Source organism: Ictalurus furcatus, chromosome 16 (assembly GCF_023375685.1).
Source record: "Ictalurus furcatus strain D&B chromosome 16, Billie_1.0, whole genome shotgun sequence".
NCBI lineage: Eukaryota > Metazoa > Chordata > Actinopteri > Siluriformes > Ictaluridae > Ictalurus > Ictalurus furcatus.
The window spans coordinates 22,320,037-22,346,870 of NC_071270.1; the positions used below are offsets into that span (position 1 = coordinate 22,320,037).

General features: G+C 35.0%; 1 protein-coding gene across 1 annotated transcript; it reads left to right on the forward strand.

Annotated features, from left to right (window-relative positions):
* The first annotated feature begins 3,971 nt into the window (after window positions 1–3,971).
* Window positions 3,972–25,877, forward strand: LOC128620556 (adhesion G protein-coupled receptor F5-like). Its single transcript, XM_053645695.1, has 21 exons — window positions 3,972–4,586; window positions 7,400–7,459; window positions 10,187–10,287; window positions 11,034–11,082; window positions 11,179–11,328; window positions 12,519–12,683; window positions 12,882–12,965; window positions 14,464–14,520; window positions 14,834–14,943; window positions 15,299–15,363; window positions 15,956–16,092; window positions 17,963–18,148; window positions 18,629–18,826; window positions 19,056–19,211; window positions 20,042–20,220; window positions 20,316–20,483; window positions 20,760–22,115; window positions 22,291–22,332; window positions 22,427–22,486; window positions 22,582–22,645; window positions 25,216–25,877. Exons 2-21 carry the CDS (start codon window positions 7,447–7,449, stop codon window positions 25,299–25,301), a joined length of 3,426 nt encoding a protein of 1,141 aa, XP_053501670.1. The 5' UTR covers window positions 3,972–4,586; window positions 7,400–7,446; the 3' UTR covers window positions 25,302–25,877.
* The last annotated feature ends 957 nt before the right edge of the window (window positions 25,878–26,834 follow it).

Below are 26,834 nucleotides of genomic sequence, written 5' to 3' on the forward strand. Positions count from 1 at the left end.
ATCCCAGTTTTTTTTTCCTTTCTTTTAAATTTTACTCTGCCAAATAATAGGATATTATACTTGTTCAATAATAATAATAATAATAATAATAATAATAATAATAATAATAAGCTTTATTTTATAAAGCGCCTTTAAAAGCAGCTTCACAAAGCGCTGGTCAGAAAATAAGCAGTACACAGAAAAATAAAACATATAAAAGTTAATAAGAACAAAAACAACGTTAATAATAATAATAATTATAAAATAATCATAAAAAAAGACATCAGCAGTCAAATGCAAAGTGTGTCTTGAGTAGAGCTTTAAAAATGCCAAAAGTCTGAGCTTCCCTGTGTTCAGGAGGAAGAGAGTTCCAAAGTGAAGGAGCATAGACAGAAAAAGCCCTGTCACCCATATATTTTAGGCGGGTTTGTGGAACAGTTAACAAATTGCACTGTGAGGAGTGTAGTCTGTGATTTGGGCTGTAAGGGATTAATAAACCAGATAAGTAATGCGGAGCCAAGCCATGTAGTGCCTTGTATGTCAACATCATGATCTTAAAATCAACACGGAACCTGACCATGAGCCAGTGTAAGGACTCCAAAACAGGAGTAATATGTTCACATATCCTGGTTCCTGTCAGGATCCTGGCGGCAGAGTTTTGAACATATTGCAATTTGTTGATTGTGGATTGAGAAACTCCGGCTAAAACGCCGTTGCAATAATCCAGCCGAATGACAACAAATGAGTTTATCAGTTTTTCAGCCACAGAGAAATTTAGCATTGGGTGCAGTCTAGCTATATTTCTGAGGTGAAAAAAGGATGCCTTCACAGTGCTCTGAACAAAAAAATCAAATGTGAGGCTGGTATAAAAAATTACTCCAAGGTTCCTCATTTTACTTTGGGTCTCTAGAATAGAGCCATCAACAAACAGAGACAGTGGAGCAGTTTGCGAATTTGATGACGGGAGCCTATAAGCATGACTTTGGTTTTCCCGCTATTCAGGCATAGAACGTTATTATTCATCCATGTTTTTATCTCAGAAATTCAATCAGAAAGAAAACAAACATCAAGGTTTTCACCAGATTTTGAGTGAATATAGATTTGGGTATCATCAGCATAAAAGTGATAACGGAGGCCAAACGATCACAGCAGATGCCCAAGTGGCGATAGATAAACATTGAAGAGTAGAGGGCCTAAAACTGAACCCTGAGGAACACGAGTGAGCACAGAGCTAGAGTCAGACCAATAGCCACCCATAGAAATAAACTGGGAACGGTCAGTAAAATAGGATTTAAACCAGTTTAAAACTGTCCCAGACACACCAAAAACACTTTGAAGGCAGGTAAGTAAAAGACCATGATCCACAGTATTGAAAGCAGCTCTAAGATCAAGAAGAATAAGAATGGATGTAGCTCCAGAATCAGAGGTCATCAACAAGTCATTGGTAACTTGACCAATGCCGTTTCAGTACTGTGAAGTTTACGAAAACCTGACTGAAGGGGTTCAAAGAGGTTATTAATTGTAAGATGCGTACATAGTTGAGAGGCAACAACACACTCAAGTATTTTTGCCAAAAACAGAAAAATTTGAAATGGGACGAAAATTGTTAAAATCATCCACGGAAACAGTTCAAGTGTTTACCAACTTTATTAATTATTATTATTAATGATGTTATCAATATCGATATTGTTGTTATAGAGATTGCTGCTGTGCATATCCTTGTTATTAACATTGTTATTATGATACTTCATTGTAATTATTAGCCGAATGCCCTAATTTGTATTTATTATTATTACTATTATAATTATTATTATTATTATTATAATAATTATTATTATTATTATTGTTGTTGTTGTTGCTGTTGTTTTTGTTGTTTTACTTTATTTTATTATTTTATTTTAAAAAAATATGTACGTTGATTGAAGCCTTCAGACTCATTAAGCAAATCTTTTGGTCTAGAATTATATCTCTGATGGGCCGCAGTGGGATGGGCCCACCTGCGGTACTGGGGGTGGGTGGACTCATTGTGAGATGCTGTGGAGGGGGCCCTGGAGGCTCATACTTTGCCCCCCTTGATCTTCTGCTGGACCAATTCCATATTGCATGACTTATTTTAATGTTTACACCAACAAAAAAGGAACTGGTGAAGGAGTTGGAGGCATCAGGTACCAAATTATGTACATCCACCATTAAGAGTGTCCTATATCACCATGGCCTGAAAGGCTGTCTTGCAAGGAAGAAGCCCCTACTCCAAGAATGGCATTAAAAAGCCAGAATTGAGTTCTCAGGCAATCATTTGGAGGAGTGTCTGTCAGATAAAAAAAAAAAACTGTTTGGCCATAATGATCAGTGCTATGTATGGAGGAAAAAGGGCGAGGCTCTTAATCGGAAGAACACCATCCCAACTGTAAAGTATGGGGGTTGCAGCACTGAAGAAGAACTGAAAACAATTGAGAATATTCATAACATAATATGACCATGAAATAATGACAAGACAGGGGTGGAGACAACAACCCAAACGAAACAGACATGACTGTACTGTATACAAACATGATATGAACTAAAAATAAACACATAGAGCAGTGGAGCTATGACACATGGGCCTATGACATGTGCTGAGAGTCATGTTGGAACAAGTTTGGGGCTCTTAGTTCAGGTCACTGGAAATCATAATGTTACAACATGCAAAGACATTCTAGACAATTGCATGTCTTCAACTTTAGGGCAAAAGTATATACAGTGAGGGAAAAAAGTATTTGATCCCCTGCTGATTTTGTATGTTTACCCACTGACAAAGAAATGATCAGTCTATAACTTTAATGGTAGATTTATTTGAACAGTGAGAGACAGAATAACAACAAAAAAATCCAGAAAAACGCACATCAAAAATGTTATAAATTGATTTGCATTTTAATGAGGGAAATAAGTATTTGACCCCTCTGCAAAACATGACTTAGTACTTGGTTTAAAAACCCTTGTTGGCAATCACAGAGGTCAGACGTTTCTTGTAGTTGGCCACCAGGTTTGCACACATCTCAGGAGGGATTTTGTCCCACTCCTCTTTGCAGATCTTCTCCAAATCATTAAGGTTTCGAGGCTGACGTTTGGCAACTCGAACCTTCAGCTCTCTCCACAGATTTTCTATGGGATTAAGGTCTGGAGACTGCCTAGGTCACTCCAGGACCTTAATGTGCTTCTTCTTGAGCCACTCCTTTGTTGCCTTGGCCATGTGTTTTGGGTCATTGTCATGCTGGAATATCCATCCACGACCCATTTTCAATGCCCTGTCTGAGGGAAGGAGGTTTTCACCCAAGATTTGACGGTACATGGCCCCGTCCATCGTCCCTTTGATGCGGTGAAGTTGTCCTGTCCCCTTAGCAGAAAAAAAACCCCAAAGCATAATGTTTCCACCTCCATGTTTGACGGTGGGGATGGTGTTCCAGGGGTCATAGGCAGCATTCCTCCTCCTCCAAACACGGCGAGTTGAGTTGATGCCAAAGAGCTCCATTTTGGTCTCATCTGACCTCAACGCTTTCACCCAGTTGTCCTCAGAATCATTCAGATGTTCATTGGCAAACTTCAGACGGGCATGTATATGTGTTTTCTTGAGCAGCGGACCTTGCGCGCGCTGCAGGATTTCAGTCCTTCACGGCGTAGTGTGTTACCAATTGTTTTCTTGGTGACTATGGTCCCAGCTGCCTTGAGATCATTGACAAGATCGTCCCGTGTAGTTCTGGGCTGATTCCTCACTGTTCTCATGATCAATGCAACTCCACGAGGTGAGATCTTGCATGGAACCCCAGGCCGAGGGAGATTGACAGTTCTTTTGTGCTTCTTCCATTTGCGAATAATCGCACCAACTGTTGTCCCCTTCTCACCAAGCTGCTTGGCAATGGTCTTGTAGCCCATTCCAGACTTGTGTAGGTCTACAGTCTTGTCCCTGACATCCTTGGAGAGCTCTTTGTTCTTGGCCATGGTGGAGAGTTTGGAATATGACTGATTGATTGCTTCTGTGGACAGGTGTCTTTTATACAGGTAACAAACTGATATTAGGAGCACTCCCTTTAAGAGTGTGCTCCTAATCTCAGCTCGTTACCTGTATAAAAGACACCTGGGAGCCAGAAATCTTTCTGATTGAGAGGGGGTCAAATACTTTTTTCCCTCATTAAAATGCAAATTAATTTATAAAATTTTTGACATGCGTTTTTCTGGATTTTTTTGTTGTTATTCTGTCTCTCACTGTTCAAATACAACTACCATTAAAATTATAGACTGATCATTTCTTTGTCAGTGGGCAAACGTACAAAATCAGCAGGGGATCAAATACTTTTTTCCCTCACTGTAGATGTGATGGTCATGTGTCCACATAGTTTTAGCCATATAATGTCTTGGCCCCTAAAACCTGCCTCGCATTAACCATCCCTATGACTTGGTATGAGGAAACACAATATATTAAACTGTTCTGACAAGTATACTGTAACACTATTCAACTCTTAGGAATCTGGATGGTCAGGTATCAGAAATAAATTAGTGAAGTCAAAAGCTGAGAAGTGTCCGGGTAACCTGTTCATGTTCAGTGAAATAAACGTGGGCTGGCTGCAGTCAAGGTAAGACCTAAAAATGAACTCTAAAAACTTAAACTATGATGTACATTTTTACTACATTTACTAAATGTTTTAAGTGAATTTAATTCATACTGGACTTTTAATTAATTATCAAATTAAATGTTACATTTACTTATTTTTTTTAAAACTGTAGTTACCCTTTAATCCAGGAGTACTTTACTCGAGGTTAATATATCTAATGAAACCAAATGATAAACATAAAGCAACTGTATACACATTAACATTTTAATTAAACATTTATATGTCACGTTTGGCCAGTATAACATGAGATTACATCTGAATTCAACCTGGTTTACATTGCAGATTACATTTAGCACAATGTCAATGCTACAAAAACAGTGAGCTGACTTGAACAAACCTGTATGAACTGTTTCAAACCTGTATGATTATGTCAGTGGGACACAAAAGGAGGTGTAAGGCAGAACGACAGAAGAGACTGATACTCTCAGTTACCATTCACTATCACTACATATTTTTTCTATAAAATAAATTAATGGGGAGTGAGAGTGAATACTCAGTTTCCTTTTGTGTTCCATAAAAGAATGACATACAGGTGTGGACAACATTAGTCTTAGTAGATGACAGGATTTGTAAAACTATACCTCACATAGTAAGTAGAGCACTAGAGAAAACTATAATGGATAAAAAGTTTTCCTTTGCAATTAACATTTTATTTCTGAAGTAAGGCAAGTTCTTAGCACTTGCAATATTGAGTTGGTTATGTCCCTTTTTTATATTTCCATATATCTAATTCTGAAGAGAACTTGGTGCTAGTCAGCCATCCAGACAAGGCAGAGTGAAATCTGGTATGATGTAGGTAGGACTGAATAGATGTTTGTCCAGGCTGAAAGGTTAAGGCCAGCATCTGTAAGTCCTTGATGTCTTCAACTGGGGCTCCCTAAACACCTTCAATAAAAACAGTCATACACATTACAAAGGATCTAGTCTTGTCACAGGAGTATTCCCATCACTGTAACTCATATGATCCCAATAAACTCCAACAAAGGTTCTGAAAATTCTTTTAATATGGAATTTTGTCCACTGACCTTGTCATGGTTTAATTTACATATAATTTTAATAAAAATAAAATGAAAAGCAGTTTAAAGATATATATATATATCGTCTGTAACGTGATAAAAATATTTTTAAGTCATTTTTGTTCCAACAGTAGGCTAATTCATATGTATCAATAAGTACACAGGCAACATATTTGTCTTATTTCCCTTGACACCTGTTTTAAGAGTGTTATTAAGCATCATGTATGTTTCATCCATGCATTTACAAATCCCATCTGATTAGATACAAAAGTGGAAAATTTGAATCAGTGTTATACATGTGAAAGCCTTTACCATTACTGATGTACTGTGATGTGGCTCTGTTGAGGAGTTCTTCCCTAAAAGTAGAAAACATCAAGTGTATTTCAAAAGACTAACAATAATGAGGTTTGAGATTTGAGGTTTGAGGTTTGTAAAATATTTTCATCTACACTCTGCCCACTTTATTAGGAACACCTGTACATCTGCACATTCATGCAGTTAAAGTTGAAGTCATGTATTGCTTTTGAATTCTGCAATATAATATGGAAGGCTTTGATGGTGAATGTGATGTGAAAAAATGATGTGAGGTCATACTCACTCACATACATCTCTATCGTATCGACAAAAAATAAATAAATAACTAAAATAATTCTCCTGTTACATACAACTACTGACGTATGTAGTTTGCGCAAATTAACACTGAGGAAAATCAAAACCTTTTTTTCAAATTAAAAGCAACATTCAGAAATATTAGTCCTACGCACCTTGTAGATTTTTATGAGACACATTTAAATTTCAATCGTACAGAAATGGACTTTTGTTCATACATGTAAAAGTTTTCCATTTTAAAATATCAAGAAATTGATGCTTTATAAAAACACATCACAGGTGTGTAATGTATTCATAATAAATAACAAATGACAGACTTACCACCAACAATAATACTGTTTGTGTTCAGAAATCAGATGCTATTATAAAAGTGAACAGCTGTAGTATATTAGAGCATTATAAAAACAAGCCATTTATGACTCAGTTAAATACTACAGATGGCACCCATGTCATAATGATAATAATGACTGACAACAAATTACCAAATCTTTCTTAAATCACAGACAGGTAAATATACATCATAGCAAATATTTAATTTCCTATAATGATACCAAATCTATACATAAATGAAATGCTTTCACTTTCTGTGAATTCATGAATTACTATTTGAATGACCATCACTGAAAAGTTCACATTAATGACAGGGCAAAGCATCCATACTTAAAACCTACAAATATGTCTGGAAATCTGATTGAAATATTAATGTTTATTATAATACATTTACCACAGAGCTGTTGAATTCTTGATTCTGATTGATGAGAAAGTGTTCTTTAATATAATATTTTTTAATAGCAGCTCTGACAATAGTTCCGGCTACAAGGTAAATCGCAGGTTTATATTAATGCGGTCAAACTACGCAATACTTGATTGTGTCTATACAGTAACAATTTACACATATACAGTGACTTGCATGGTAGATATTCTATGTAATCAAACGAAGAAGAAAAAAACAAAAAACAAAGGAACCAAGTGGAAAACTTTTAGCTAAAAGCTGAAATGATCAGGAATCAAAGAAAAGACAACCTGAACAGAATTACTATTACTCCAGATAAGTGTAACTATTTAATAGATTCATTTCCTGTAAGGAAAGTAAAAGCTATTTACTACTTCCTGATGTCTTTTAAATGTGCTCTTGTATTTTATGTATAGAGACACCAAAGTGATACCAGCTGAAGTTCAAAATCTGCCTGAGCATCATGGCTACTAAAGGTAAGTCATAATTTAACTTACCTGGCTAATAAAACAAGCACAAGGATTACATTCCACATTTATTTTTGATCCTAAGATTCACAGCATGAACATGCAGCTGACAAATCGGCAGCATGTACCAGCTATGTATCAGAAATTGGTAGGCAGATGCAAGTGCAGGTTTTTTATTAAAGAAAACCCAAACTAAACAAACAAAATGGAAGCAAGAAGAAAGGGCAAAAACAATATGGTACAATACAACACAATACATGCATGAGACCAAGCATAACCAGATGATATACAATAAAAGCTAATTATGGAAACACAGACAACAGAGAACCTGTATAGGCCTGCTGATTACAAAAAACACAATACAGGTGTGAGTGCTTACAGGTCACATGATAGAGTTATGTAATTTACAGGAAAAGGAGTCATTGTTGCCCAGCAGTGCTCAAAGGAATGTTTCTAACAGCTTGTGGAATCCATGCCATTAAGAATTCACAGTAAAGTGAGGTCCTACCCAGTTATAGCTTTCTTAATAGATAGTAACTCAGATCATGCTGTTCTTTAAAAAATCTAAATAAATAATTCTTCAACTTAAAAATCTGTAGTGGCAGCAGTGTTTTAGGTCTTAATTAAGTACAACAATTGTCTGAACAAGCTTTGCGGCCAGGTGGATTTTTTTTTTTTGAGACTTGCTCATGTAGTCCTGTCAGACACTGTTATGTTATTCATATTTTTGATGGGTCTACTATATCTGTACAATCGAACAAACCCCTCTTTGCCTATAAAGCAGATCATCTAGGGCTAGTTTACAGTCTAGAAGATAATGAATCTCTTTTCTAATGATGTCTCAGTAATGGTACTTAATGTATAACTGGTCAGTGATTAACTATTGATAAAGTCTAAATCTATCCCAGTGAATACAAAACACCATATGAATTTCTAACACTAGAGACAATATACTGTAGTTAGTCAAAACATCAGGCCCATATTCAGTACAGTTATCATTTTTTAATCCAGATTATGTTGATGTTATACTTGGTTTGTATTTGCCTCTTGGTAGAGGTATCTTGACAAGCAGTTTTAAAGATATTCTCTGTAAATTGACTCCTTTATTAACACAATCCTCATCATCTACTTGTGCCTGTAAGCCATATGCTGGGGGTGAATGTTAGGGCGTAATAGCTGGGACCCATGTTATTAGTTTGTACTGGTCTGATAAAGCCTGTGATTGTTGTGCTGATCCACATGTACTTTAGTACCATATGCAGGTCATGTTGAAGAGGAACTGCTAACCTTCAACCATGCAATCCATTTAGACTCAATGAAATGAAATGAAATGAATTTGTTTTGCTGGAAATTTAACAGTTTCACGCATACACACAGCCCATATTGTATCTTGTCATGACCAAGATCCAGTCTTAATAGTATTGTTGCTTAATGTTGGCTACTTCTTCACCACAGGTCAGCATTGGGGATTTCCGTGTAACATAATGGAAATGCTGTAGCATGTTAAACTTACATAGGTGTTCGGATATATAATATTTGCTATACAATGTTTGGTTATGAAATGTTGTTGCCTGGACAACCTTTTAAACTTTACGGATACCATTGTCAGATACAAGTTGGTACAGATACAAACAATGAGCTGTTATTCATACCTGGGAGGGGTGAATATAAAAACCAGTTCAGTTATGATGCTGTTCCAGTGGTTACTGTTCAAAACATCAGATGGTTCAAGCTGTAATGGAATGTCCTCTGTGGTTTGTTTCACAATCATAGTCTAAAGGCAGGCAAAAGGGTCAAAACTAAACAGGCAACCAATCAGCAATCAAAACAAAAGTAATAGGCAAACAGAAAAAAAATACAGAAATAGATAACACTCAAAAAACAAATGCAATCAGTAAGAAGGCAATACTTCGCAATGAGCTTATGAAAACTGGGATTATAATACCAGTGAGTAAATTAGGTTGCAGTGAGTATCAATTCAGGTGAACCGTGACTGGCCTAGTGTTCTGGTGATGGGAACATCTGGTGGTGTGGGGTGAAATTGTCAGATGAGTCTGTGACAGTACATTTTTAGTTTTGGTTTGATGTGATTTACTTCCAGATAATTTCTCGAAACACCATAAACTCTGTTTTTCTTTACTGTAAAATGGAATACAATGTAACATGAAAGCAACAGACTTTCATCAATAGCAACTTCAAGTAATTTCAAGAAGAAAAACAACTTCCTCGTTTTTGCTTGTATTTCCTCATTTGTAAGTCACTTTGGATAAAAGCGTCTGCTGAATGAGTAAATGTAAATGTTAATAAGTCAGTCATAAGCATTAAAATAATCCATGGTCAGAATCATGCTTAACTGAGATACACCTCTGCTTTCAGCAAACTCCACCTCACACAAAAGGTCGAATAGAATTAAAATCTGCAGTTACTGTTTGTCTGGGGTCTGAATTTGCACAAGTTTGATATTTCTATGTCCCAAGTACACAACTGTTTATAATTATGAAGGCAAATTTCTGACCTAATGATGTTGAGTTTATTCAGCAACAGAGTTATATGAAAGGTCTGCAAAAGAGGGCTTGAAGAAGGATGAATTTGGGACTATGAATAAAGTCAGGTCTACAGATGCAGCTGTTCTTAAATAAAATATAGACTACTTGTCATATTTGCATAAAGTGTATATGAAAATTACCCTGCAAGACATTAAAAAAAACAAAACATTTTTATTTATATACTTTACAGGGAAAATATCAAAAGATGATTTGCTGAGATTTGTTGCCATCCTGCTCATTCATATACAAATGATGAACTCACAAGTACTCCCTGAAATATCAGACATTGAGGTAAAGTATATAGAATATATATTGAGGTAAAGTATATAGAATATAAATATCAGAGGTAAAGTAAAAAAAAAAACACTTCTGAAATGTAAATGAGTTAAGAAAGACAATTAAAATAAAAAAGCTTTGTTAATTGAATTGTTTGGATTAAAAAAAAGGCCAAATTCCCTTGGTTAAACAATAAAGACAATTTTTCACAGCCTTCTTTGCTCATATTTACCAAGGGTGCCAATATTAGTGGAGGATACTATGTGAACCGCTAGAATTATCAGTTAATTTGAAGATCAAATTAGAGTGAGGTGTTTTCAATCAATGGGCTGACAATCAGGTGTGAGTGAGCACCCTGTTTTATTAAAAAAAAAAACAGGGATCTATCAAAGTCTCTGGAAGTGTATCATGGCATGAACAAAGGAGATTTCTGAGGACCTCAGAAAAAAAGTTGTTGATGCTCATCAGGCTGGAAAAAGTTACAAAACCATCTCTAAAGAGTTTGGACTCCACCAATCCACAGTCAGATAGACTGTGTACAAATGGAGGAATTTCTTTACTTTGTTCAACCCTCATGCCAATATTAGTGGAAGGCACTGTATGAGCAAAGAAGGCTGTGAAAATTTGTCTTTAATGGCACTGTAAGTATGGGTATATTATATACCCGCAAAGGTAACAGAATAATATAGATAATTATTTTATAAACAGTAATAATTATTATGCAACTTTACCTAAGCAATAACTTTTTTTTTTATACTCAGTTAAGCTACACAGATGAGCAAATGAATCACATAAGGGAAAAACGGGATGGTAAATAATAATTTACATGTTATGTTTAAAAGCAAATCTATATATTATAACTAAGTCTGTTTCACCTATTAATCAAAATCACATTATTATTTTCAGTGAACACGGACATAGTAGAATACATTTTTATCGTAGATGTGAATGTGCCACAAGTGATTTTGATGGACCAAATCAAATCATTAGTGGCATCCAACAGTCCAATACAAACAGACAGCAGCACAAAAATCGATGGTTTGAACCTTACAGCAAGTAAGCAAAAATTTTTTGAGTTAATTTGTGTAGCTTTATATATATATATATATATATATATATATATATATATATATATATATATATATATATATGTGTGTGTGTGTGTGTGTGTGTGTGTGTGTGTGTGTACATACAAATATATTTACATGTGTGTGTGTGTGTGTGTGTGTGTGTGTGTGTGTGTATATATATATATAGAGGGGGGGCATTAATCCCACCTGACCTTTCATCATGATCCCTGAGAGGGGAATTTTTGCACTGAAAAAAAGTCTTCTTGAACTGGATGTAAAGCTAGATTTACACTGTATGACTTTCTGCCTGTATTTGGTTGCTATCACAGACAAACATCACACATTGTGAATAAATTTTTTGTTCATGAGCATAATGTACAATGATGTACTCACCCATTGCTGATTTACTGCCATTGTGACAAAGACAGCTGATGACAAAGTTCTGGCGGTGTCTTCTTGTACCTGCTTTAATCTCATACAATTTATAGTCCTTAACTGAATGCAGAATGCAAAAATTTCTAAATTTATATATTAAAGCATACTATGTGGCTAGAGTCCTGTTATTTAGTCATTCCATTTGGTGTTCTACATACACTAATTGAAAAAAAGGAACATTTGTATCATAGCATCATTGAACATCATTTATTCTGCAAACTCCAGTGGCAGAGATTATGACTAGGACAGTGCTAGTCTAGTACGAACACTAGCCCCCTTTCTGCACCCATAGTTAATAAAAGTGAATCAGTGCTTCAGTGAAATAAGGTTTCCTTGCTACAATCTCTAAATAATTAGCTGGCTATGCATTTGATATTTCTCTTAAATAACTCTCCATTGCACATAGAACCCTTAGTATTTACTCTTCAGAAGGACTGCATTAAAAAGGTTATTTCTTTAGTGATATATCTCAACTCATATAATTACATACAGTCAGTGTTATATTGAAACATACAGGACTTGCACAACAAGCAGGCAAATCCAAAGACTAGTCAAAAGCCAAGGCAAGGGTCAAAATTCACTAAATGCATTCACATCAAAGCTCAAAGACTTTGCAAGGACATACATATGTTGGAAGTAGCCTACTGGGTTAGAACATAGAGGGATACCCCTGCTGACAGGGAGGTGTATGTGTAATTTATATAAGTAAATAATCAAGTTTCAAATTTTTCTTTTCCCCAGTGTGCCAACAAAATGAATCTGAATACCTGTGCACATTTGACGAGCAGTATGTTTTGCCATACAATAGTTGTCTTACCTATAATGCCTGTGATAACCCAGATGAAGCAACATGTACTTGTATCAATGCCATCCCCAGTCATGGCCAGATTTGTGTGTCAAAAAATGGTAAGAGAAAATTTGTAAGAATATTTATTTAGTTTATATTTATTTATATATGGCACTATATTGAATGTTTTTAAAAGAAAGAAAATCACTCATCAGATTTTTTTCTCAGAAAGTGTATCTGCGTATAGTGTATATGCGCACATACATGTACTAACCCTAACCCCATATTAACCCTAACCCTTTGTTTAACATACACAGAAGTACCTCTCCCCAAAACAACTCCTGCAACTCCCACAAAAACAACTACTACAACCACTATAACCACGACCACTACAACCACAGGTATGATTTTATTCCTTGTTCTTGTCCTTTTCCAAACCTAATATAATTTCTATGTAATTGCTTTTTTTCAGTTTGTACCCCTTTGAAAACGTATGTATTTTGACCACAATCACTTTGATTTTACTTACTTTTATTTTAATTCATCTTCCAAGTGGGTTGGAACTAAACAATCTCTTAATTATATGATGACACTTCCATGAGCAGGGTTGCCATGTTTCACATATGATGTCTGTGTATTAAGGTACATGATATATGTTAAAAATCTAAATTGCACACCACTGTTAACTTGTTTCCCCTGGAAAAAGATAGTTTCAAGTCTTTTGTGCTGATCTGAGTTGTAGTTGGCATGAGAATTATGCTGAAACCTGGTATCCTTCCCCATAAGCTTCTTAAAAACCTTGTGCTTGTACAACTGTTTTTTTGTTTGTTTTGTTTTGTTTTGTTTGGCAAGCTTAGATCTGTATTTTTATACATTTAGGTTACATTTTCTGTTCAATCAGAATAAATTGCATTTGTATTCTCTTAAACCCCAAGCACGTGTGTATAGATTACTTTACTACAATTAGCTCCGTTCCACTAATTTAATTGGACAAGCAGCATTGCAAGAGTGTTTATATTTAGTATAACTGCACTGGGACATTTTACTGTGTGTATCACTCTGCTGATCTGTACTCACTGCATAAAACTCCACTTTGAAATGGTTACCAGAGCAGTGTTAGCGACATCATCGCAACATGCTATAAAGTGAATATAGCTTCTTCGGGATCTATTTCCACTCGCTGGGCAAAAATAAACAGAAAATTTGGCCATATTGTGTCCGAAATGTAACTTAGTTAATATTAATTTCTTGTTTATAGAACTATCATGCAGTTATACTGAAAAACAACACGGCTGTGATTATCTATGGGGCCCAAGCCTGTGTCTTCATTCCTATGCCGAATCACAGCACCGGATTACAGCTGTGCTGATATTCAGTATAGGCACATTCTTGCTCATGACAATATTACTTAATTAGCCCTAACTTCCAAATGAGGTTTATTTGTGCAGATGTTTTTTTTTTAAACACAATCCATAATCCTAGTCAAAAAGCAGGCACAAGGTCAAACACAGTCATGCTTCAAACTTCCCATAAGTAGGCATAAACCAAAAGAGTATTCAGATAAGAGATGGTGAATATTCATACACAACAAGGCTAATCAGGATAAACACAGCTCAAAACATACACAACAGGATGAATTGGCAAGACTTTTCAATGATGCGCTTATATAATCCAGGAACATGAAGCAAACAGGAAAGAATAGACTTCTGCTAACAATGACCTTTCATTGGATAGCTATTTATTTTAATAAGTTGTACTTCATCCGTTTGATTTTACATTATCTTACCATTCCTGTTTTAAATTTATATATATATATATATATATATATATAATATGTGTGTGTGTGTGTGTGTGTGTGTGTGTGTGTATTTTTTTTTTTGCTTTGTTTAATATACACAGAAGTACCTCTCCCCAAAACAACAACTCGTGCAACTACCCCAACCACTACAACGGCAGGTATGATTTTATTCCTTGTTCTTTTCCTTTTCCAAACCTAACGTAATTTCTCTGTAATTGTTTTTTTCATTGGCAAAGATTTTGCATGATCATTTTGTACCACTTTGAAAATATATGTAATTTGACCACAATCACTTTGATTTTACTTACTTTTATTTTAATAATAATAGTAATTTTCATCTTCCAAGTGGGTTGGAACTAAATAATCTCTTAATATTATATGATGATCAAGTTACTGTTTTCATGTGTCTTTTACCTTAACCATTTTTTTTTGTTTTGTGTTTTTTATATACTTTTTCTATTTTTTTCATAGTTGTCCATTTATTAAACTTCTCATTGACAATAAATCAACAATTTGACTTTGCACTCACTGACACATCATCTACAGCATACACAAAATATAAAAAAGACATTCAGTCTTCAGTAAGTGTGAAACAGTTTAATATGCTTGATGATTTAATCCAGAAATGGATGTTTTAATTAATAAAGTGCTATTATTATTATTATTATTATTATTATTATTATTATTGTTGTTGTTGTTGTTGTTGTTGTTGTTGTTAGTATTATTGTTATTGGTGTTATTTTTATTGCTATTATTATTATTATTATTATTATTATTATTATTGTTGTTGTTGTTGTTGTTGTTGTTATTATTGTTATTGTTAGTATTATTATTTAGTAATAGTAGTAGTAGAAGTACTAGTAGTGTTGTGGCATATAGTACTTCCACTGTCACTTAAAACTAAATATGTCACACAGGACTTTTTTTTATCCTCAGATTGATGAAAGTTACAAATCTGTACCTGGCTATAAGTCCAATTCTGCAAACGTGATTAAATTCAGGTGATTTTATTTATTGTTTATGTAGTATTAATCTTTTTAAATGGTAAATGGTCTGCACTTATATAGTGCATTTTTAACCTTAGCGGTTCTACAAAGCGCTTTACACTGTGTCTCATTCACCCATTCACACACACTCACACACCAGTGGTAGCAGAGCTGCCATGCAAGGTGCTAGCCTGCCATCGGGAGCAACTTGGGGTTTAGTGTCTTACCCAAGGACACTTCGGCATGTGGAATCATGTGAGCCGGGAATCGAACCGCCAACCCTACAATTAGTGGACAACCCGCTCTACCACCTGAACCACAGCCGCCCCAAGTGGCCAATGCTACAAGCATTTTTTTATTATTATTTGAGATTAATTAATTACCCAATTCATCAATCCTTTATTATTATTATTATTATTATTATTATTATTATTATTATTATTATTATTATTTTATTTTATTTTATTTTTATTTTTTTTATTTTTTATTTTTTTTGTCAAATTAACCAAAGATCCAGAGTATAGTCTATATTTTTATTATTTAAAACAGAGGTTGTAAACTTCTTTTAAAAGATCATGTCTTCAATTATGTTCTGTGTTTTCAACAGACCTGGAAGTGTGATAGCTGACTTTACTATCGAAGCAACCAGTGATAACCTTAATTTGGATTCAGCTAACAAACAGCTTGCTAGCAGTCTCCGTTCACAGGGATACAGTGTGAGTGATAATGCATCCAGTCAAATAGGTATTCGATTATTATTATTATTATTATTATTATTATTATTATTATTATTATCAACATCATCAACCTGTTTTTTAACCTATCATTCTTCAGGGGTGTGCGTTTGATTAACAATGAATCTTAGTGCTTTCCAAAAGCCTTCATAGTTCCAAAAGTTCATAGATGAATTAGTGATTTAAACAAACTTGTTAGTTATTATTATTATTATTATTATTATTATTATTATTATTATTACTACTACTACTACTACTACTACTACTACTACTAATAATAATAATAATAATAATAATTCGCCTGAATAATTTTCATTTAAGTAAATGGATCAGTGAGGATTTTTTGTTTATCTGAAATTAGTAGCCTCTGCAATTTTGAGGTAGAACTGCACACACGTTCCATATAACAAGTGCTTAGTGAATTATGAATAGGTCAGGTTAATCATTAATTTCCTAATCAGTTCACATACTGCATTATTAATAAAGGATTTGGGCAGGACCATGCACAGAGATTTTAAGGGCAGTGGCGTGAATCCAAAAAGGAAAGAATGGTTTATTTATCTACTTTATTATAGATAAGAGTTTTGATAGAATTAATTGCTGATAATAAGATAAACTATTTACATGTTGATCTTTGCCTGTTCATTTCACAGCAAAACCTTTCTATTTGGTACCATGTCCTGTCTCTACCTTAGTTCCAAGACCTTCACTTTGACTCTTGAGTTGCTTCTGTGTCATCATCTTAATATAGAGGATTAATAACAAACATTTTACATTTATATTGTAAATAGTTAGGCTTAATGCTCAATTCAATTAATGTTGTTGTAATAACTCTTCCATTCAAAGAATTCCATATCTAGCTTTATTCTCATCACACTCTTAGTAGCATGAACCTTGCCAATTTAACCCTCTTACCAGTACCTGTCACTCTCTGAGCCTGTCTCTGCCTCATCTTGAATGGAAGTATTCGAAATTTAATTTACGGTTAAACAGAATATATCCGTATTATGCTAAGATACAAATCGTTTTGAATATTTATAGTATATTAATGTTTTCAATTATGTATACCAGTATTAATATGGTTTTCATAAAATATTCTAAATATGTTATATGTTAAAGATTACCACCAACTAAGACAAATGATTACGATGGGAAATATACTTTACAGAAGTGACAGTGTGATGAACTGTTTGCTTAATATTCTATATAATGACTGTTTTGAAACCAGCTCTGCAATGTTGCACTGCCATTGGCAGCCTCCCTTTGACCTTTCTCTCTCTGTCATTTTTTTCATGAATTAATTGTCTACAAATTGTATCAAAAGCCATTTTGGTGTTGTTTATATTAGATCAGATTGGGTCCACTAATTTGATTAGACAAGTGGACTTCTAAGAATGCTGATATTCCATACAACTGTTAGCACTATTAGAAGACCAGGAGCAAAAACAAAACATAACCAGCAATACAAAAACAAAATGCAAAACTAATATCTACCTGTTGATGGGGCGAGACAGGTAAATGGGAACCACTGAGCGGATCTTTAGCTGTGATTACAGCATGCTTTTAGCAGAGATGGAGAAATCCTCTCCGCTCCACTCTGCTCATACAGTTTACACTGCAGTTTTGCCTGCCAGAGGGTCACCTCAGCCTCAGCACCTCAGCCTATGAGGGCATATGGGCAGTGGCTCAGACCACATAACCACTCCCCTGTGCATGCCCCTGTACTTGTTAATTAAATAGTCTTTAGTGCTATGAATGTTCCGGGAAGTCGAGCTCAGATGAGGTTAAAGTTGTTTTCTGTACACATTGTCTAGTGGTAATCCTGTGCATGTGTAAAAGGGAACTGCATAAAAAAAACAAACTTTGGCTTTTCATTTCAGTGAATGGTGGACTATATAACAGCACTGACTATATATATCCTGACAGTACTCTCAAACTGACCTGCAACCCTCCAGAGAATAATGGCATAACTTGGAAAATGAATAACAATAAGCTACAGACTTCGGATAAGTATACAGTGGATAACCTTATCCTCACTGTAAACAGAGTCACTCCTGCTGACAGTGGTAAGTCAGAAAAAATTCTGTAAAACCAGTCGATAGATAATAAGTAAACATGAAAAATTCATTATTTAAATTGTGTTCAATCATGAATGAATTGTGTAAAGATGAACAAAAAAGTAGTAGACAGAAAAAGGCAGAACATTAATCAAACAGAATATGTGATGAAATACAGTCGTAATAAAAGGTTTTTGCAAAATAATAACTATAAATATACATGTGAAGTTATTTTATTTGTTTATTTGTTTGTTTGTTATTAAAAACACCCATAGAGCTTGTGTCACATAATGTTCTCTGGAACAACATTCAGAGTATAGGGGTGATGACAGAAAATGACTGTGCAAATAATTTGCAGATGAATCCATCAAATCTGTGCTATCCTAGTTTCTCATGCAAACATTTTAAAGGCATTTCAAGATTATGACATTTCAAACACATTCTTCTATGTGGATATAATTATTATTAATTTCTTCTCTGCTTTCTCAGGTCTGTATGAATGCAGTACAACAGTAAATTCGGTGCCCTATGTTATCTGGCAAAGCATTACAATTCAGCCATACCCCAATATCCAAATGACTCTTAGCAAAGTTGTAAAATGTGAGAATACAGCAATCCCACTGCAGTGTTGTTTTCAGGGGATGTATAAAGGGAATTGGAACACAGCTTGCAGTTCAACTACACCAGGTAACACACACAGCTTTTTATATGTGATTTATGTATTCATGAATATCAACCCAACTGACTATACAGTATAGTCCAAAAAACAATACATAATCTCAAAACAACACATTATTACAAAAAATATATCGGTTTGCCCTCACCAATGATCAGCTGAATGATAATTTGCCCTGTTTGGCTGAAAATGAAGCTAATTCTATTTTAATGCATTTCACCTTTTAATTTTGCTGCACAGTCACAACAGGCTGCATATCATGTGACTATGAAATTAACAAACAGACCTGTCAGAATAATGACCAAGTAATACCGGTCACATGTCAACTCACGCCTCTCAGTGGAAGTACAACACAAATTTACTCAAAGAACATCAGCATAAATGTACAAGACAGAGGTATGTAATCATTATTTATTTTTATTTTTTTTACTGCTAATTATTATTACAGTAATGGTATATTGCAATGCCATTATCACTGTCTGTTTAGAAGTTAAAAGTTCAGTTTTTGGATTAAAAGTGGAAGTGGGTATGATAATTTTTTTTTCCTGTGAAGTTTATCAACACTGGAGCCAGTGAATTATTTCAGTCAAATTAGCAAAGTTGGAGTAAGTAATGTTGGTATTTTGTAAAAGCCATGATCTATTCAAGCAGGTCAAGAATCAGCTGGAAACAAGAAGAAATTAAATTTCCCCATTGAAGAACAATAAATTGGCTCTAGCAATTGTTAACTCAATATGTTTAGTATTGCACAAGACATTTCAAGACATATGTCAACAATTATGATACCAATTTTATCACTTGCTTTGCAACACCACAATGTTGTTTCCAAAGTCCCATTCTGAGCATTTGATTGACAGTTCAAAAAGGATTGCAGAAATTTTGGAAATGTTGAAGCATGAGAATAACACAGTTTTATTATTGTAATATTACAATAATAATACTGTATAATAATGCTAGGATTGTTATTCAGTTTTTAATATGACAGAATAATCATTGTTGTGCATAAAAATGCAACAGGTAAATACCCAACAAACCCATAAACAACTAAATACCCAACGTTTTACAGCTGAATTTATGTTATGTATTAAATAATTCATGCTCTAAAAATAGACAAATAAAATACAAATACATGTTTGACTTAGCAATCAAATATCATTAAATGCTGCTGGAGTAATCCCCCCCCACCCACCCCTTTTACATTTTTATTTATTTATTTATTTATTTAGGATTTTCTTGCTTTGATACTATATTTGGAGCTGGGGATTCTGGAGCCATATCCATTGCTAACTGCACTGGAGACATGGTTGGCAATCAAACGGCTAAGTGTAATTCATCAGGCCATTGGGACATCATAGAAAACAACTGTATTCTACGCATCTTTCAAACTTTAATAAATGATGCTAAGGCAATTTGATTTTTTTTCTTACTTACATGAAGGATATTAAAAAATAACCTAAGTTCTATTGGCTTCTTCATACCAATTTGTGCTTTTTTCTGTAGATTTTACAGCTAGCAGACATTCCACAATTTATGACCAACCTCAGTATTGCTACAGTAGGGACTCAAAATGTAACTGCCTCTCCAGCAACCATATTCACAATTGTAGAAATCCTAAACACCATCTCTGATCTCTCAAGTACTGTTTTAGTTAATCAGCCCATTATGAAGGTAAGTAAATTCACTTGATTAAATGGATTTAGTTGAATGATTCTCTTCAATGACTTCATTTATTTCATATGCTATTGAAGTGCATTGTTAATAAAGGGGATAGCATTAATATTGACTTTTAGTTTATGTAATCTGTACTAAAATCAGCATTTTATACTATGTAGCAATGTTACAGTTCAAACTGTTTCTGCTTTGTGCTTATTCACTGATACATATTTCTATTGATGTATAAGATGGTTCAGATGTGCTGTATTTAATCAATATTTCACTTTCAAGGATTTCCTACAAATAGTTGATGTCATTGGATCAGAAGGTGCACGGAACACATGGGTCAGTTTAAATACAAAAAATACAACCCTGAATGCCAGTTCTGAACTTCTGAAATCGACGGAAGATTTTGCACGCAGACTCCGGGATGAAAACATGAACATAACAACAAACACTACCTCTCTCAGTAAAACTAACATTACTGCTCCCTTTTCTGGAACATATGGAAAAAATTCAACTACCCAAATAAATATTCCAGCAACTGGTACACAGACGGCCCTCACAGTCATAATTTCTTCAGCTTTTAACAATATCTTACCTGTTCGAAGTCTTACCAACAATGACAGCAATCAGACTGACACCAGCATCAATGGAGATGTAGTACTGATTGAGACAACCTCAAAAATTAACAACATTTCCCTCTCTTTTGACATCAAAAATAAGACATTGGGAAACCCTCAGTGTGTCTTTTGGAACTTTAATCTTCTGAATGACATTGGGGGATGGGACTCGACTGGTTGTCAACTAAAGAAATTAGGAAATGAAACTGAAAGAATTACGTGTGAGTGCAATCACACAACCTCTTTTTCAATCCTGATGTCACCATTTACCCTGGATAAAAACTTAGCAATAATCTTAGACTATATAACTTACATTGGTGTGGCCATTTCATTGGGCAGCTTGGTTTTGTGTCTCATCATTGAAATGATTATATGGAAATCAGTGACAAGAAATGACACATCCTACATGCGTCATGTCTCCATAGTCAACATCGCTGTCTCTCTTTTGATTGCGAACATATGCTTCATCATTGGAGCAGCAGTTGTAAAGAAAGGAGTGGGTCCCTGCAGTACAGCGACATTCTTCATGCACTTCTTTTATCTTGCCCTTTTCTTCTGGATGTTGCTGTCAGCACTCTTGCTCCTCTACCGCACCCTCATGGTCTTTTCTAGAATGTCCAAAGGAGCAATGATGGCCATAGCCTTCACTGTTGGCTATGGAGCCCCGTTAATCATAGCTGTCATTACTGTGGCCTCTACAGCTGGAAGCCAAGGATACATTCAAAAAGATTACAATTGTTGGCTAAACTGGAGTAAAACGAAGGCCCTCCTGGCATTTGTGATTCCTGCTCTGACTATTGTAGCTATAAACCTCCTGGTGCTTATTGTGGTTCTGTGTAAGATGTTGAGGAGAGGAGTTAATGCCACCACTCAGCCAGATGAGAAACATCCCCTACTGATTATTGCTAGATGTGTGGCAATTTTAACACCTCTCTTTGGTCTAACGTGGGGATTCGGCATTGGGACCATGGTGTCACCAAACTTTGGGATTCACGTGGTGTTTGCGTTCCTTAATTCACTGCAGGTACTAAAGCCAAGTTAATCTGAATTTCTCTGTAAATCTAATTGCATACACATAAATTAATATTAATCTACAAATCATTTAGATTTTTTTTCTTTAGACATTCTAGATAATAAGTCATATTTAAAGTAATTATATTTATAGTAAATGTTAAAAATATTCTTTTGTCTCTTTAAAGGGTTTCTTTATTTTGATGTTTGGAACATTACTGGATAGTAAGGTATGATTATGCTAAGGCCATTACACAACTCTTCACTTAAAACACACAAACAGATATAAATAAAGCTTTGATATTGCCTGTTTTGTGGTTGCAGGTTCGAGAAGCATTGGCACGAACGTTTTCACTGAGTAACTTAAGCTCTATCCGTACCAGGGTAAATATAGTTTATGCTACATATACTGGTTAAAAAAGAAACAACTTACTTTACATTAATAATTATGGTTGATGATGGATGTGTCTAAATTACAGAGTACGAGTGCAGGACCTTCATCCTCAAGTGGATTTCCTTTTTTTCAGAGGTTACGGCAGAGAAGTATGTAACTGAGCTGATTATTAATATGCACATTTTATTCACTAAGGCTGTTTTATCAAATTGTGTTTGACCATATTTCATTATAATGTTCACACACTAAACTCAAACTCTCTTTTCAGATTTGTACTAAAACAATGTAATAGGATTTGTGTAGTTTTAGTTCAGATTTTCACTGCTCAGTGTAGTATTGTCAGGGGCGTAGGAGTGATTTTGAACCTGGAGGGATGCTGAAATGCTATGAGGGTTCGGGGGCATGGTCCCTTGAAAAGAGTTTTTTTTTTTTTTTAATTTAAATAAAGCACTTAAATGCTCACTTAAATGCTCATGACTTTTAGGAACAGAATGTACTAACTAGTGTGGTTGTAAGAGGGTATTTACATTGACAGAAGATTGAAAATACTCAAGACTGGGGAGGGGAGATTTTAAAGACTCGGGTGCACAGTCAGAGAGACAGACTATAATATAACTAGAACAAAAACTACTACATACCATAAACTGCATAATATGCTGGTCCTTGTACCATCTATCCTGGAAATTAAGTCTCTTATTTGCAAGCTGCTGCTGAATGATACATCCTGGCTCAGGTTGATATGGCCTTTGATGCTCTGCTTGGTTGACACGCTCTGAAACCCTGGCCTCTCTCCAATTCTGGCTGCTCTACAGAATGCACACAAAATAAAAACAAATTAAATTCTATAAATTACTATCATAAGAAGCCACTTTACTTAGGAAAGTAATCTTTGCATGTGGCTTATCATTGTAATACTTTGATGATAAACTCATTTTCTATCTATCTATCTATCTATCTATCTATATATATATATATATATATATATATATATATATATATATATATATATATATATATATATATACACACACACACATATGCACACACAAATATACATACAGTTTCTCACAAAAGTGAGTATACCCCTCACATTTTTGTAAATATTTGATTATATCTTATATCTTACACTGAAGAAATTACACTTTGCTACAAAGTAGTGAGTGTACAGCTTGTATAACAGTGTAAATTTGCTGTCCCATCAAAATAACTCAACACAAAGCTATTAATGTCTAAACTGCTGACAACAAAAGTGAGTACACCACTAAGTGAAAATGTGGGCCCAAAGTGTCAATATTTTGTGTGGCCACCATTATTTTCCAGCCCTGCCTTAACCCTCTTGGGCATGGAGTTCACCAGAGCTTCACAGTTTGCCACTGGAGTCCTCTTCCACTCCTCCATGATGACATCACAGAGCTGGTGGATGTTAGAGACCTTGTGCTCCTCCACCTTCCGTTTGAGGATGCCCCACAGATGCTCAATAGGGTTTAGGTTTAGAGACACGCTTGGCCAGTCCATCACCTTCACCCTCAGCTTCTTTAGCAAGGCAAAAGTCCTTATCATGCTGGAATACTGCCTTGCGGCCCAGTTTCTGAGGGGAGGGGATCATGCTCTGTTTCAGTATGTCACAGTACATGTTAGCATTCATGGTTCCCTCAATGAACTGTAGCTCCCCAGTGCCGGCAGCACTCCTGCAGCCCCAGACCATGACACTCCCACCACCATGCTTGACTGTAGGCAAGACACACTTGTCTTTGTACTCCTCACCTGGTTGCCACCACACACGCTTGACACCATCTGAACCAAATAAGTTTATCTTGGTCTCATCAGACCACAGGACATGGTTCCAGTAATCCATGTCCTTAGTCTGCTTGTCTTCAGCAAACTGTTTGCGGGCTTTCTTGTGCATCATCTTTAGAAGAGCCTTCCTTCTGGGACGACAGCCATGCAGACCAATTTGATGCAGTGAGCGACATATGGTCTGAGCACTGACAGGCTGACCCCCCACCCCTTCAACCTCTGCAGCAATGCTGGCAGCACTCATATGTCTATTTCCCAAAGACAACCTCTGGATATGACGCTGAGCACGTGCATTCAACTTCTTTGGTCGACCATGGCGAGGCCTGTTCTGAGTGGAACCTGTCCTGTTAAACCGCTGTATGGTCTTGGCCACCGTGTTGCAGCTCAGTGACAGGGTCTTGGCAATCTTCTTATAGCCTAGGCCATCTTTATGTAGAGCAAAAATTATTTTTTTCAGATCCCCAGAGAGTTCTTTGCCATGAGGTGCCATGTTGAACTTCCAGTGACCAGTATGAGAGAGTATGAGAGCGATGACACCAAATTTAACACACCTGTTCCCCATTCACACCTGAGACCTTGTAATACTAACAAATCACATGACACCAGGGAGGGAAAATGGCTAATTGGGCCCAATTTGGACATTTTCACTTAGGGGTGTACTCACTTTTGTTGCCAGTGGTTTAGACATTAATGGCTGTGTCTTGAGTTATTTTGAGGGGACAGCAAATTTACACTGTTACACAAGCTGTACACTCACTACTTTACATTGTAGCAAAGTGTCATTTCTTCAGTGTTGTCACATAAAAAGATATAATCAAATATTTACAAAAATGTGAGGGGTGTACTCACTTTTGTGAGATACTGTATAAGCAATGTCCTGATATGTGAATAGTTTTGGCACTAATATTTTGTTCTTTTTCAGATGTGTACAATGTATCGAGTGCCGACATGTCTTCAAGCAACTCAGATACAGCTACTGACAGCTACGCTGCTAGGCCCATGTTATAAGAGTCTTTTTAACTGCAAACATCATACATTATACAGTACATTTGCATGCAAAATAAGAAAAACTTTTCATTGATTAAGTGGATGTTGTTAATATATAAGAAAATGAAAATGAATTAATAAAAAAATCGAATTAACAAGTAGAACTCGACAGGGATGCCTCTGCTGCAAACAAGTGTAGTCCTTCTTGTTACTAGTTTGCATGCCTGAAATACCATTAAAATATACTTCAAAAAGTTTAATTTGCTATCTTGATATCTTGTTCTATAAGTTCATCAGCTGTTTACAGTGGTATTTCCATATAAATCACAAATATATTCAACCACATTCTTCAGATATTATGCTAACAAGGATCCGTGACAGACACATGGACATAAAACCAAGAAACATAGTTTTTTAAGACAAAAATACTATTAACAAAAGGTTTCTTATTTATGCTCATTAGTTGATATTAATTAAAATATAGCTGTTTGGTGTACTAATTGCCTGGATCTCAATTCATATCTTAACTACATTCTATTAACTGTCATTTACTTTGATTAATTTCATAACTACAGTTATTCACTTTGACGATTTCACACACAGGTATGTTACATTGCTAGAATGCAAGAAATATTTGAACATGGTCCTGTTTTGTAAATAACATCCCACTAACAAGCTGGTCCTATACAGATACAGTATGTGCAATTAGTTATGGTTAAATGGATGTTTATGTGTCACTAAGAGAAATAACTGTTGCTACCAAAAATTGTGATTAGAACTTGCCAGATTTACTTGCCACTTTACACACAGTTTGTTTCATTACTTACTGTCACAGTGTCCTCAGGGAACACTCCATCATCTAACCTGGACTTCTAAAACCAAAGACCAACCCACGCTCACCTGTAGCCAATCACATTCAAAATACAATGCCTAAAGGGTTGATGAGTTATTCTCTGCTGTGCATTTCTGAGCCATGGTTTGTGTGTGTGATCTGTTTGGTTTTGCATTTTTGTTTTAACCTTTGTGTCTTGGATTACATTTTGGTTGCCTGTCTTTCTTCAAGCGTTGACCTGTCTGTTTAAAAACCTCTCAATTTTGGATTTGGGGCTTGTGGTTTTTTTTTGTTTGTTTTTTTTTTTTTTTACTGTTGCTGTGTTTTAAATAAATACATCTTAACATATGAATTATTATTTATATTACATAGTCTGTTCTATTTAATCAAATTTTTTATTCCAGTTCAGACATTAACCTCTCTCTGGAAATTTCTTTATTTTATTCCTGTTTTCTATTTCTATTTTATTTATTATCTATTTCTATTTTATTTATTTGTTTTCTATTTCTATTTTATTTTTTTTAATTTCTATTTTATTCCTTACTCGGTTTTATTTTATTATTTTATTTATTTATTCCTTTCTTATTCCAAAGAGAAATTTAAATTAACCACTTGACACAATATCATAACCTTCTCTCATTATATATTTTTTAGTTTTTGTCTAAAATGTCATGCCTGAGTTACATTTGTGCCAAAACTAAACAAATAAATTTAACTAATTT

Coding starts and splice junctions, on each gene's coding strand:
- LOC128620556 (XM_053645695.1), top strand. Junction 10,288..11,033: donor CTGAAATATCAGACATTGAG/GTAAAGTATATA, acceptor TTTTATACTCAG/TTAAGCTACACAGATGAGCA. Junction 15,364..15,955: donor GCAAACGTGATTAAATTCAG/GTGATTTTATTT, acceptor TGTTTTCAACAG/ACCTGGAAGTGTGATAGCTG.